This window comes from Drechmeria coniospora, chromosome 03 (assembly GCF_001625195.1).
Source record: "Drechmeria coniospora strain ARSEF 6962 chromosome 03, whole genome shotgun sequence".
In the NCBI taxonomy this organism is placed as follows: Eukaryota; Fungi; Ascomycota; class Sordariomycetes; order Hypocreales; family Ophiocordycipitaceae; genus Drechmeria; species Drechmeria coniospora.
Genome location: NC_054391.1, coordinates 6,698,144 through 6,712,934, shown reverse-complemented (window position 1 = coordinate 6,712,934; position 14,791 = coordinate 6,698,144). Strand labels below are relative to the sequence as shown.

General features: G+C 60.0%; 2 protein-coding genes across 2 annotated transcripts; both read right to left on the bottom strand.

Moving 5' to 3' along the window:
* Positions 1–3,142: 3,142 nt before the first annotated feature.
* DCS_07587 (kinesin) lies at positions 3,143–6,115 on the bottom strand (the record flags this gene model as incomplete). The annotated part of the gene is made up of 1 exon (XM_040804872.1): positions 3,143–6,115. The coding sequence occupies one exon, from the start codon at positions 6,113–6,115 to the stop codon at positions 3,143–3,145; it is 2,973 nt and encodes a 990-aa protein (XP_040654976.1).
* Positions 6,116–13,287: 7,172 nt separating this feature from the next.
* DCS_07586 (uncharacterized protein) lies at positions 13,288–14,517 on the bottom strand (the record flags this gene model as incomplete). The annotated part of the gene is made up of 1 exon (XM_040804871.1): positions 13,288–14,517. One exon carries the CDS (start codon positions 14,515–14,517, stop codon positions 13,288–13,290), a length of 1,230 nt encoding a protein of 409 aa, XP_040654975.1.
* Positions 14,518–14,791: the final 274 nt, after the last annotated feature.

The following is a 14,791-nucleotide window of genomic DNA, read 5'->3' as shown; positions in this document are numbered from 1 at the left end:
GATGGGCCGCAGGCACACCATGCGTCGAGCAGCCGTCCGCCCGCTCGTTCTCGCCTGGGTCCGGTCTGCTGAACGGCCCGTGACGATGTGATGCAAACGACGAGCTAGTCCAGGCCTTGCCGAACTCAAACCACCCGCCAACCCAGCTCCTGCGGGCGGCGACAAGAGCTTGCTCGTCATGCGTGGCTACCAAGGCCCGCTCGTCGGCAAGGGTAGCCAGGGAGCCAAGTGTCACAGGTAGAGGAAGCCGGTTCGCCTCACCCTCCACAGAAGGCAGAGGGAGGGAGAGAGGACGAGAGGGAAAGGGGGGGGCGGGGTTGTGTCTGTGCGAGGCTTCACGACCGAACAACCCCCTCCCTCCAGGGGCCCCCAATACTTGCTGTCGGGTCGGCGACTGGAGCGAGCCAAGTACGGAGTACGTGATGCCAGAAGGAGAGGCACAGAATCGAGTACTTAGAGGGTGCGATGAAACCGATCGACGACCGTCTGTCTTCCATCCATCCATCCATCCATCCTTTGTGCATTCCTGCATTCCTGCTATGCTGCCTTGCTGCCTTGCTGCCTTGCTACCCTCCCATCTTCTTTCCTTCTTTCCCAAGCTCTTTCCTTGCTACCCAGGTAGTTGCCTACAGTACTCTGTACTTGCCCTCTTCCTGCCCATGGAAGCATTCATGAATTGTACATTGTACAAGTACACGCAGATCGCGGAGTACGGAGCGATGAGGTATTAGGTACCTGAGGGGGTGAGCCTAAGGCACGGAGTACTTCCTTCCTCAGTCGATCTACGGAGTACTGTACGGAGTACGGAGTACATCGTGCTTGCTTTCCCAAAACTACCGAGGGTGTAAGTGCAGGCAGGCTGGCTAGTATCCTGCCACGGACAGCGGACGTGCGAGTAGTTGTAATACAGTACATGTAATACATGCCTAGTACGGAGGACTTATTAACATAATAGCAGCCATGTACTCTGTACTCACAGCGCGGCAGATAGCAGTGGGAAATGGGACGAACGCATGCCTTGTGGCCGAGGGCGCCCGAGCGTTGACGGACGCAAACGACGACCGGCACGTACTGGAACACGATCGAGCCATCGTACTCGTAGGAACGTACTTGTACTAGGCACCAATACGACCTTGCCGATGGGCATCAGGACGGTGGGATGCAGGAGGGGTTCTGTAAGCGTGCCGACGCGAGTGTGTGCGAGCACGGGCACGAGCGCTGGGTGCTACTCGGTCCGTACTTGTCCGCGATGACGAGAGTCCTTGCCATGAGCATGTATTACGTGTTTGGAGAGTCGCGTGCTCGTGCATATTGTGCCCATGTGCGACCGAAGCATATTGTTCTCCGCAGTACTCCGTACGGGCACATCGCAATGCGCATGTCGTCATGAGGAAAATCTCAAACCGGGGCTCGGCCGTCGTGTGCGTCGTCCGAGCGGGTTTGAAACATACGCAGTACTTCATTCATCATCAGTTAATACGACATGCATTGTTCTGGACGGAGTGCTTGTGCCACTGCTCCGTGCTGCCCACATACTAATACTTGGCATACCTTGTAAGGTATTGATGAATACCTGCACGTTATGAGGTGAGCATGCTCCGTGTACGGAGTACTATGGGGGCGGTTCATAATTACCTGGGTGCCTAGTAAGAAGTAAGGTGTATTTTACTGCATATCCCCCAGGTAATAAGAACGTGGACAGTGACGGTCTGGTGCTCCATGCAGCCTACTGAGAAGTATTACGTGCGACGCAGCGCTTCATCCGCAGTACTCCGTACTACAGGCACGGCAACTTCAGCGGCCACGGGCAGGGGTTTGTGCATCCTTCCCGCTTGGCGCGTTTCACCATCCAGCCCTCGATCCCACCCGCTGGAGCCAGTCAGGGAACAGAGACAATGGCAGGCTTACAGTACTGCCATCAACCCCTGTCATGACCTGCCCAGGAACCCGGGCCGCGCCAACTGGCAACCAAATGAGCGGCAATAGTAGCCCAGCGTTATCGTCCGTCCAGAACACTGTGCTGCACAGTACAAGCATGTACTCCGTACTTGCATCGAACACACACCCACGGAGTACTTACGACTACATGTACAAACATAGTGTGTGCCTGGCAGCTGGCAGTACTCGTCCGCCGTAGTAGCAATAATTGTGCCGATATGGATACTCACGCTCGAGACGGCCTGCAAATATCGCATCAGCCCGTATTATCGTTGCTACTCCGCAGTGCCGTGTCAATTTTGAGCACGCATGGGCCCGCGCATGTGCCAGCCGAAGGCGAGCACGAATACGGAGTACGGCGTGCTCAAACGACACATAGGCACTCGACCGTGCGCAGACTGATCCTGAACGCCCGTGGCAAGACTCGTCACCGCCTCGCTACGCTGCGAAAATACTCTTCCCCTCTCCATTCTCTATCCGTCGGCGTAAAAGGAACCGGCTGCCTTGGCCCGGCCCTCGCACCATGCCACCCACCCACTCGAGTCTCGACCTGCTCACGCTGGACACTCGGCTACCTGTCGTCAAGGCGGACAGACATCTGGCCGGACACTCTGCTACGAGGCGAAGGGGCGAATTTTCGGCTTCCAAACGTTCCATATCTTCCCCGTAGGCTAGCAAATAATTAACCTTGGAATTGAAATTCGTCCAACGTCCGCTCGTGTACCCTCGCTCGCGAGTACGCCCGTCTCTCTGTTCGACTGGGCAGGCCATTGAGAACGAACGACTCTCGTCCCCTCGTAATCCACCCAACGACCAAATGCCCGAAGCCAAACACGTCAACATGCCACTCGCGCTCAACAAAACGTCCAAGACAAATAAGACACATACACGTCGTATCGTCACCCTCTTCGCTCCGCCATGACCACCAACGACAAACAATATGCGACAAGAAAAAAAGAGGGTATCATTCCCTCGTCGGCAAAGCGGACCCCCCCCCCCCCCCCATCTCACCGTCATACGCGACCTCCATCAAACCAAAGTGCACATGTCCGCCCCCCCTCCGGTCCGTCGGGTAGGGAGAATGACGAGGGAGAAAAAAATTTCGGGTATAGCGCTGCCACGGCCAGCTCCTCAACGGGGGGGGCCGTTGCATGGGCGACGAAGCCAAAATCGTCAACCGTCCGGTCCCGTCCGGTCCGGTCCGTCATAGGGACTTGCATTTCATCACCTCGTGACTCTCCGGCGGCACGGGGCTCTGTCGCAGCGGCTCCATGCCGTGGGGGAGCTCGACGAGCGAGTCCAGCGTTCGGTTCGCGGGCAGCCGGACACTGCCGTGGACGCCGCGAACGATGTGGCCCGTCTCGACACCATCCTGAATCATCTCCTCGAGCATCTTGTTCATCTCGTCGACGCTCCGCGTCTGCTTCGCGCCCGGCCTCGCCGACGTCGGGCTGGCCGGCGGCTCCTCGCCGGCAAGGAAGCCGAGCTGCGTGGTGGGGGACCGAGGCGAAAAGGACGCGTCGGCGACTTCTCGTGATCGAGCGGCGCTGCGCAGGGCCGTGAGCATGCGGTCCTTGTCGTCGAGCCGCGCGCGAAGGTCGGCGATCTCGCCGTCCTTCTCCTTCATCGCCGCCGCGACACTGTGGTCCTCGCCGACGAGGATGCCCTTGCCGGCCGAAAAGCCGACCGAGGTCCGCGACGAGCTCGCTCGGCGGGCGTGAAGCAGCCGCTTCTCGAGCGTCGCGATGTACCGGTTCTTGTCCGCCAAATCGGCCCGCAGCGCTCGGTTCTGTGCCGTCAGCGACGCCGTGCCGTCGCCGTACTCGCCCGCGTGGTCCTCCTCCCCGTCGGCCGCGTCCCCGTCGGCGGAGAAGCGGCGTCCGGCACTCGATCGGCGGCCGACCGTCGACGACGCCGACGTCATCGAGGCCGTCCGTTCCGGGAACAGCCTCGGCCCGTTCGAGGTGACGACCGAGGACCGCGGCGACGCCGTGAGCGACATCTGGGAGAAGCGCGCGTAGTGGCTCAGGGAGCTCATCGATCCGTTGGTGTTGACGCCGATCGACTTGGAGCTGAGGATGAGCCGGTTGAGGTGGTCGATGCGCTCCTTGAGCGCCGTTCTCGCGAGCTGCATCTCCAGCATCTGCTCCTCGTGCCGCTCGGCCGCCTCGAGCTCGCGCGCCTTTTCGGCTTCGTCGTCCCTCCCGGCGTCCGGGCCGCGGTCCTTCTTCGCCTGCATGCTCAGCTGCTGCTTGAGCTCCATGATTTCGACGCGGTACCGTTCGAGGAGCACCCTGGCGCCTCCGTCGCCGCCGACGCCGAGCGCTTCCTCGGCCCTCTTGGCGTGGCTGACGATGTTGTTCTTGGCCCTCGACGCGAACTTGAGCGTGTTGAGCGTCTCGGTCGTGTGGCCGCCGGCGGCGGCACTGCCGGCGGCACCGACTTGTATTGTGCAGAGGATGCTGACGAGCGAGTTGCCCGAGAGGGCCCCCTGCAGCAGGCGGGTGAGCTTGCTGTCGCGGTACGGCAGGTGCTTCCCCTCCTTGTCTCCCCCCTTGGCCTCCTTGTCCTTCCACTCGGAGAGCTTGGCGATGACGGTGCCGAGCGTCAGCAGGCTCTTGTTGATGTGGGCGCCTTCCTGGCGCCGCTCCTTGGACTCGGCCGCCCTCTCGGAACCGGCGAGGTCGATCAGGCTGAGGGTCGAGACGCGAACGCCGCCCGGGAGGATGCCGGACCGCTTGGCGTCGGCGCCGCCGGCCGCCATGCCGGGCACGCGCTCGCGGCTCTCGACGACGATCTGCACGACGGCGTGGCTGCGCGAGCTGCGCGTGTTGAACTGGGTGCTCGCCGTTCGACGAGCCTGGTCGCCGCGGGCGATGACCCGCAGCAGCTGCGTCGGGCTCTGGACAATCTCCTCTTTCAGGGGGGTCGCGTAGACGCCTCGCTTGCTGTCCTCGCGCAGCTTGATTTCCTCCTGCTGCACGGCGGCCCCGACGGCGGCGCCGGTGGGCATGCTCAGCAGGTCGTAAATCTTCTCGTTGTAGATTTCTAGGTAGCTCACGCGCAGCAGGAACTCGCGGGATGGCGTCTCGCGGATGTAGGAGAAGATGTCGGTGATGGCGAGCGGGATGACGCCGGGGGAGGAGGCGGTTCCCTGCATGGAGAAGGTCTTGCCGGTGCCGGTCATGCCGTAGGCGAAGACGGTGCCGTGGTACCCCTCCATGACCCTGCGGACCAGCCTCTTGGCGATGTGATCGTAGACGCGCGCGTTCTTGTCGTGCGTCGCAAACACGTTATCTAGTCTCATCGAGTCAGCAGCGAGGCGCGCGGGGGCGGGGGCGGGGGCGGGGGGGTCCGTCCCGGGAAGATGCCCGAGGGGGAGGGCGCCGTCAGGTCGCGTACCGTAATAGTAATCACCGCCCTCCTTGCCCTTGTAGGCGACGAGCGAGGTGCGGCCGTCGACCATCCACTCTCCTTCGGGGCATTGCTGGCCCACGTTCGCGTCGGGTCTCACGCGCACGCTCACGAGAACGTTCCCCTTGCCCTCGGACTTGGAGGAGCGCTTGTCAGGGGGTGAGGTGGCCCCGGAAGCATCCGGGTCGTGCGACGAGGGCCCTTCGGCCGAGTCCTCGTACGTCGTGGCCGAGGTGGAATAGGACTCTTGGGCCGAGGAACTTCGACTGTGCGGAGGGGAGGAGTGGCTGATTAGACCATCCGACATGCGGGCGCTGCTGATGGATTTGCCGTCACCGCTTCCGTTCAGCAAGCTCGGCGTCGACGGCACGTAGGTGGGACTGATCATCTCCTTCGGAGACTTGGGCTTTCGCGACCGGGGCTTGTCGTAGTTCAACGGGTTGAACGGCAGGCTGCTGGAGCGGCCATCGGTGGCGGGCGGGTGTGGGAAGGAGTTGATGCTGACCGTCTTCCGCAGCGACTTGCCCGTCGAAGGGAGCAAACGGGGCGAAGGCAAGGCCGAGGCGGCGAGGGGTGTGCACGGTAGCAGGGAGGAGGAAGGAGATCTAAGGCCGCTCCTCGGCGTGCCCGGTGCCGAAGTCGTCGGGCTGATGGGTGACATGTTTCCCGTCACCTTTCGGGTCTTGCTCACGGGCAAGGTGTTGAGGGACAAAGTTGGCGAGCCGATGGTCGGCCGCGTGGGGCGAGGTAACGCCGTCGTCATTTTTCTCCGCTTCCCGGTGGCGAAGAGTTTTCACGTTCTCCGAGGGAAGTCGGGAAAGAAAGAGGCTCGGTCTCGTGGAGAAATATCACAGTTGAATCGTCCACTCGTCCATGAATGAATCGGTGGGCGCGCGAGAGTGGTGTCTCGGGTGGGAGATTGGTCGTCGCCACGATCAGTCGGCGCCGTGGCTCCCGGTCGCGAGGCGGATGCGGATGGGCGAGCGGAGGACGAGAAGAGAAAGGCTGCAACGCAGGGCCGACGGGAAAGAGTGGATGGATGATGACTCGACCTGGCGTCGGAAGCTTGTCAGTCTCGAAGCTTATCAAGGCCACGGATGCATGATGACGACGGAGGTGCAGGATTTGGTACGGCCGATGGGGAAATGGAAGAAGAGCAAAGTAGCAATGGGAGATGATCGTCATACCGGGTTTCGCCTGAGCGGCAGTGGCGGCAGATACCAGATCGGAGAGTCGATCAAACAACGACGAGGCCGGCTACCGAACAATATGGACGCTGCTCGGCTCTGCCCGTCGCTCGCTGGCGAGATTATTACGGCAAGACAGGTCTCGTCAGGGACCAAAACCAAGCGACGGCGGGTGGAGGCGGTCGCAGATCTGGACGAGACAAGCGTGTCAAGCGTCCGGGTGAGGGGGCGACGTGGACGGGACACAGGCAAGCAGGCTTGGGGGCGGGCGATCCCTCTGCCGTCCTCTCTCGTTCTGCGGCCCGATGAAGCTGGTCGGTTCAGACCCGAGGGCGAGGAGGTTCCCGGGCCCTCGAGGAACGGACGACGGACGACGAGGGTGCGGTGCGGTGCGGTGCGGTGAGGTGCCGTCGGCCGAGGAAGCTGGGCCGCAGGCAGGCCGTCGTCGTCGAAGCGGGCCGATGAGGGGACAAGTGCCGAGGAATGCTAGGGACGTCGGGGTCCTCGAGGCTAATCGAGACTGCCGTCGCGACGCGGGAATGCAGCACGCTCGATGACTTGCCTCTGGAGGAGACGAGGTTTCAACTTTCCAAGACACGGCCCCACCGGAGAGAGGCGAGGTGGGCGCGCAGGCAGCTGAGTCGATGCAGCCAAGTGCCGACGTCGCTCGAGCGGGAAAGAATAGGACGACGGTTTGGGGTGCACCGACGAGGCTCGCGGGAAGAGTGATGCCAGGATTTGGACGGGCAAAGGCGTCGGCCTGTTCGCGTTTGCGATTGTGCTGACGGGGAGGGAGATGGGGACGTGGATGTGGATGAGGTTGTGGGTGGTCCGTGAGTGTCCCTCCTGGCAATGGTGCAGAGGAAAGAGAAACGCGGTGGAGGGATGTGAGGACGGTCCACTCCCAACTCGCTCTTACTCGTGTAAGTAAGGTACTTACTGTAGGTAGCGTACGGGGTACGGAGTACAGCTCGTACACAACTCAAGCACCGTACCTTTGTAGGTATTACTCCGTACGGGGGTGATGATACCACTACAGGTACGTTACGAGCACTGTACTGTACATGCAGGTACTTGGGCCCAATAACTGGTGCACTCCCTCCTGGCAAGCCCGGAGTGCATGTACTTACTTACAGCAATCACACCGCACACGTGAGTAGGTGGTAAACATACAGTACAATGGTGTTCCATATTGGCCGTGCTGTCCTCGACGTATCCTTCCGGACCCCCGAGGCAGGCAAGGCCCCCTGTCGAGGGCGTCGAGGGCGTCGAGGGTGGCCTGAAAGGCTACCATTCGTTCTGCGAGACTTGAATGGTGCAGGCGTACGGAGCACATTAAATTACGACCATCGGCGGCTAGCCATCAGTGGTCCACCGAGGAGGGCTCGGGATGAACTTTGCTGGGTAGGGGGGGTGGGGGAGATGGATAGATGGGATGGTCGCGGGTGGCTGCAGGATAGCAGATTGGCAGTACCGATACCCATCGTACGAGGACGAAGCACGCGGCGTCGGTCGGGGCCGGGGCACAAGCAATGTACAGATACCTCGAGCAGATAGGGACTAGGTTGGCGGGCGCACGCCCTGGCTCGTTCTCCTTCGTACCGAGCAACGACTAGGGGACTGCCACCCCGACCAAATGGGAAGGGCAGGAGGATGGAGAGCTGGCGTAGGCCGCCACCTGGAGCACCGTGGACGCGGTCACGGCGGTCGGCAGGCGTAAGTACTGTACTTGGCCGCGAGCGCCTTGACCCCATCCGCATCGCCTCTCCCGTGCGCGCGTTCCAGCGACCCTTGTCACCACCATTTCGTCGGGTCGGCAGTGCGAGGTAGGGAGAGGGAGACGAAGCTAGCGCCGCAGCGGCGGCCCCGGCACGTGTATGAGTACACCGTACCGCACACAATATGGACATGCGCAGGCACTCGCGGCGCCCGTCCACGACCAAAGTAGAACCACCAAGTACCCGCCGCGGTGGCCCGATTCAGCGCCGCGATCCCCTATTGTGCAGCGACCCCCTTCGGATCACAGCGACCCTAGACCGATCGGGACTCCGTCTCCCTTGTTCCCTTTCTTTTCCGGGGGGAATTGTGCTCGGAACACTCGTGCTCACACTTGCGCGAGACGGAACTATCTATTATTATTATGATTAAATCATCATGTCCTCGTTCGTTTCGTACGATGCGCAGTGCATTTGCGTCCCCTTTCACCCCCCCCCCCCCCCCTGCTCACAAAGTAGTGCTTACCTAGGTTCTAGTCGGGTGTTTATCTCACGAGCTTAGCGCTCGTACGCGTAGGTGTACTCGTACGTGCAGGTGCAAGCCTAAGTACTTGTACTATTACAGCCACTAGACAAAAGTGACGATTCAATTTTGGTAGCGCCAACTACGACAAGTGAATCGACACTTTGCCACCACACTACTCACACATGTACCTACTTACATGACATACTCATCTAGAACAAGGCAAGTTGGTCCTGTTCCGTTCGTACGTGTACCAAAGTTCAACTTGCCGGCACGGCACTCGGACGCGCACATTACGTGGAAACATGAAGTAGCGTAGCAGGAGCATGGCATGCACGCAAGCGCATGCACGTGTGCGGTACGTAGGTCCCAGAAGGCACAGTGGTGATGAAGTGCCGAAGAGCCCATTACTCGAGGGTTGGACTCGGTGCATAACGAGGGCTGCCGCGGTGCAAGGCGGTGCATGTACTAGCAGCACTAATAAATGTACCACGCAAAGGCGAATGCGGACTAGCGCAGAACGTCGCCCGCCAAGCAGGAGCTGCTGGCCAATTTCGATTCGATAGATCACAGCTCGGCGACGCCAATCCAGCCCAGGAAGGGCTACCGTCAAGTATTGATACAGATCAGATCAGGCGAAGGCGGGCTTGCGCCCCGATGCGGGAGACATTTGCCTTTGGGCGGGCCATCATGGCGGCGCGGGAGCAGGAAGGCTGGATGAATGGGCGAGGGCGGTTCGCCATTCTTCACGCGCGAACCGAGATGCCTCGTCTCTCTGCCGAGTGCTCCGTACTCCTCGTGCCCCGGGTACCGTGCGATGCGCACGCAGGTAATTACGACGAACTCGGCGATTCATCCATCGATTCGGGCGGCGCCTGCGACTTGCCATTTGCCTCGTGCATCTCGCAAGTCCAGCGTGTTGGAGATGGTGAGCATCTAATCTAGGCTATCCGCCGCCGCCGCCGCCGCCGCCACTCCTCCTCCGCGTCTCCTCCCTACCGGAACCAGATGGCGGTGGAGACATGGTTTGTGCACAGTAAAGGCGAGCAACAACAAGCATGCACTGGGCGGTCGATGTGCGCCGCATGCACGCCTCGGGAGAATAATGAATACGTGGGGTATAAGTCCCAAGCACATTCCCCTCCTTTCTTCTCGCCGGACGAATGGAGGAGAGCCACGGGGTCGATTGGTAAACTGCCTTTTAAGTACGGAGTGCAAGTACAGGTAGAATGCAGCAACCATCCACCGCCCGCTCGTACTCGCGCGGCACCAGCACAGCGGAAGCCGTCGCGTGCGCGAGTTGATTCCGAATGCGCATGTACGCGTACGCATGCTTCCCTAGCTGAGTTCCGCGTGCCGTGTACGGTGCGAGACCTTGCCGTCGTCCTCGTGCTGCGATCGCATGCATGCAAGTCGGCCGGGTGGCGGCTTGCAGGTTTCCGTCGCCACCATGACACCTGGCTGCTGGCGTTACCGTGGGCGTGCGCATGAGGCTCATGCAGGAACGAGCGAGCACGCACCCTCCTCGTGAGGCGAGACACGGGCAAGCACATGTAGGTGTGCAATGCTCGTCCTGCTACGGGAAAGACGTTCCCGTACCCATACCCGCCCTCGGAGCTGGGCGTGCATGATGTGCAGCCAGGAGGCAGTGCGTGCGTGCGTCGGCAGTAGTAATGGCTATCGACGGACCGCGTTTTGCGTGCATCGCAGGTCCACTGTACACGTGCATGCACAGTCAATAGACAAGAGTGACGATTCAATTTTGGCAACGCTGCTACTAATAATACAAGTGAATCGACACTCTTGCCACCGCACTATACTGTGCTACGTCGCACAGCCACTAGGGCGCCGCAGCATGTCTCCTGATGGATGAACGTGGGGCCTCGCCGCAGCTCTTGTCCAAGGCCTGCCTATGCAGCTTGCGACGGTGAATGCTAGTGGCCAGGACGGGTATCCGTACACCCGCGCTACTGCGCACATGTGCTGTTGGCGTACCTTTGCCGGAACGAAATGTGCAGGTGCAAGCACATGGGCCTGTAGCGTCGCGGTGGTAAAGGGTGATAATCGCTCTGGCTGGCCGACCCGTCGTGTACGATACATTGCTCCGGCTGATGGACAAGTAATACTAGGTAGGGAAGTACTTGCATGTACTCCGTACGGAGTACATATGCCGCCATCACAGGTGCTAAGTACATGTACATCTACAAGTACGTTGTAGGATATTCAGTATCCGTACTCCGTACTGGGTACTGGGTAATAATAGTAATAATGCTGGGTACGGAGTAGTAAGTATTCGCAATCTTACTTACATTGCCTGTTACCACCGCATCCAAAAAAAACAAAGGAGCAACAAGTGCCAGGGAAACGGCGCAAGGGATATTTGCGGCATCGAACGTGATGGCCAGCTGCGCACGAATCGGTCGCCGCCCATGACTCTCCACAATTCATTGGCCATGGGGGCCGGAATCTTGTCGTGCTCCTACCGCCGCAGATTCCCGCTGCGGGGAGCAGGAAGGGGTTCCCTGTGACGCGAAAGCTTGTCGTTGCAGCAGCAGGCACCCAGTGTGCTGTCCAAGTACCTAGTACTTGTAAGTAGTACACCTACATGTACTCCGTACGGAGTACACCTATGAATATCGGTACTGTAGGTGCTACAAGTACAACGATGTACAGTAATTACAGAGTCCGTACAGTATTGCTCATTACTCATGAGTACCTCCTTGGCTTGGTGACTGTTGTACTCAAGTAATACATGAGCACCACGACCATACATGCACATGTAGTAATGTGCTGACCCGTCGTGCTCGACCCTACGGTGTGCTTTGTGCCAGCACACGTGCTCTACATTGAACTGCATGTACATGCACACACCGTACTTTAATGTAAGTAGTTGTCCTCTCACGGCAGAGTACGAGCATGCTGTGTAAGCACTGGTATGGGTGTCGTTGCACTCGCATGATGCGGAAATTGCCGTGGCACCCTCTCCAACAACAATCAAGTCGTTGGTTGGTGTACAGCAGGTGTGCGGGTGCATGCAAGTACTCGTACATGCAAGTAATTACAATACTCACGGAGTGTTACGGAGTACTCTAATACTCCGTGCAGGACGCAAGTGCCGTACCCTGACGTACTTGCACTTACGATTACTGCCTGCGCATGTGCAAGACGGTGCACAAGTACACGCACATGTAACGGTTGGTATGCGCATGTGCGTACCTTGGTTCTCGACCAGTCTTCAACACGGCTAGGTACAGTAGTAGCACACTTCGTCACGTGTGTCACCACCAGTTAATATCGACCAAGACCACATGTACGCATAATGCCCATGTAAGGGTAATTGCCCTTCTTTTCGCGCAAGGGTAGGACACGGTACAAACGAGTAATACATGTACGGATACTCTTTCAGTATTCCTTGTACTTGCTCTTACAGTACAGTGCTTGTAATACTTGCACGCACATGTGCCCCGTACATGCAAGTATGAATCATGATGCATGTGCACTAGACGTAGTAGGGAGCACATCGACCTGGTTCTTGCGTACACCCGAAAGAGGCAGATGTCGTCCATCAACTCTAGATCCCGCAGAGGTCGTACAATCTAGTCAACTGCACTATACGGGCACTCGGCAGCCCATCTCCCTTCCGTACGGACGGACCTCGCCCGGTGGTCACGTTGGCCATCGTCCATGGGGTGGCAATGCTCTGCCGTCTGAAGCGTGCACGGCGCGGCCGACGTCCCCAGGGTGCATCTCGTCAACCGGCGCTGGCGTGACGGGAGGCGACATCGGCTCTTGTTCCTGGTGACCACTGGCACTGGCGACCGGCATCAGAGCACTGTATGATGCTGGTATGTGCTTGTGGCGGCACGTCCCGAGTGCGCCACACATGTCGTGTGGTTCAGCTGCACTCTGTGATTCAGGTGCATTCCTGATATGTGACCGCCTTTTGATGAGAGTCTCGCTTGCGTGACAGCACAACGCCACGTGATGCCAGTAGCCATCCGTCCAGGTGTGATCATCTCGTCGAGATACCAAGCCATTCATTGCCTTTGCTTTTCTTTTCATCGACGGATGGCACCACTCGGCAACCGAGCATCACCCACCCATTCATTCCGATTCGGAGACGAAGCCATCGAAGGAGAGTCCTGTCAACGTCAAGAACCATCTTGGGCCCGCCGTTCATCATTGCCGCGAGCGTGCACGCGGGTGCCATCGTCTCCGTGGTCGGTGCCGTCTTGGGTTTGCTTTGATGCTGCGTCGAGAGGCTATGCAAGGAGTCCGGGCCTGAGCATGCCCAGGAATAGACCCGCACGACGAGACCGTGTTTCACGACGACGACCATCACCACCACGTTGTTGACAGCAGCGGGTCTCAGATGAGAAAATGCACGTCAGCGAGGGGTGGTCTGCTGCTGATGGATGTCGTGCTGAAAATTCATCCTTGCATGCGCGCCGCTGGCATGCTGCATCTTCGTCCGCAGAGGCCATGGCCGCCATGATGCCCTCCCATGAGGTCAGCCTCCGAGCGCCCTCACCCCCCTACCGACGCATCCGGTATCGAATAGCTCGACGATGCCGAGCCCGACCGCCTCCCCGATGAGCCACGACCAGTCGAGGCCCCAAAATTCCTTCCAGCGCGCGCCGTAGAGGCCGCCGTCCTCGAACCGCTCCCGCAGCCAATCCTCCGTCCCCTCGCCCCATGCCGTCTTGCCCAGCGCCTCCCGCAGCCAGTTCACGGCGCCTTCGGCGAGCTTGAGGTATCTCCCATGGCCCGGCACGGCTATCCGGAAGCTCGTCGACGCCGTCGATGCCGATGCCGATGCCGACGAGGAGGATGCGACCCCTCGGCCGCCGCCGCCGCCGGCGAGGTGGATCGCGTTCTGGCCGCCGACGGCCGAGACGGTGCCCGAGGCGAAGCGTGAGACGTGCTGGATCGACGTGAGCGTCGTGCGGTCCTCGGGTCGAACGAGCAGCCTGCTCCCCGGCGTCGCGTGCCCGGCGCTCGTCAGAAATCCCGCGCGGACGAGCTCGTCCGTCTCCGCGTTCGTCAGTTGTCCCCGAGCGAGCATCTGCTCCGAGGGATTCGCCTTGAGAAAGGCCAAAAACCTGCCGGCCGTTACGTCCGAGACGCCAGCCGACGTCCGAATCATGTCCTCGAGCGCCGACGTCTCGATCAGCGCCTCGCCCATGCCGCTCCTCCTCTCGACCCGCACCTTGCGCAGAGCCCCCTTGCCGACGAGCTCGACCACCTCCCTCTCCGTCCGGGTCGGCGAGTCGAGGACGGCGTTCAGGTGGCCCGCCGTGACCATGGCCGGCGTCGAGGCCCTGTAGTTGAGCAGCTCGGCCGTCCTTGTCGACGTGAAGCCCGTCGGCGGCACCGGCGTGAACATATGCGAACGGACGTGTCTCATCGCCTGTATCACGTCTCGGAGCGTGACCTCGTCCGCGAGAAACTTGGTCAGGCCGACGTCGTCCAGCTTCTCCGGAAAGAGGATGCCATCGTCTTCCGCCGCCTTGCTGGTCTTGCGTCGGGAGGACGAAGGAGCCGCCTTCCTCACCCGATTCGACTTTCCTAGTATTGGTTGGAGCCTCCTCGGCATCGCCACTTTCTTCCCGTGCAGTGTTTTCTGCTCAAAGTCTCTGTCGCTCGCGCAGTCGGTTGATGCCATTTCTTGAATCACTGGCGGTTGCGCCACCATTGCATCGCTTGCTGCCAAAGTGGCGAATCGGGTGTGAGCAACCATCTTGAGCCACACCCACCGTGACAACACCGTTGCAGAGGGACGGGACATGCATCATAGTCAAGGGCAAACGCATCTCGCAAGTGAATACCGAAACTGGCACGGACATTCTACATCGCTCCGTGTCATCGGACAGCATTTCTGCAACTAGACGACGCCGGTGAAGCCGCCATCGACCACAACACTACCTACCCTACAGTTAAGGGCAAGCACGAGTCCACACCGCTGCCAGAGCCTTCTACAGAGCCTTTGGGGGGGATGCCCTGTACCCCCCCAC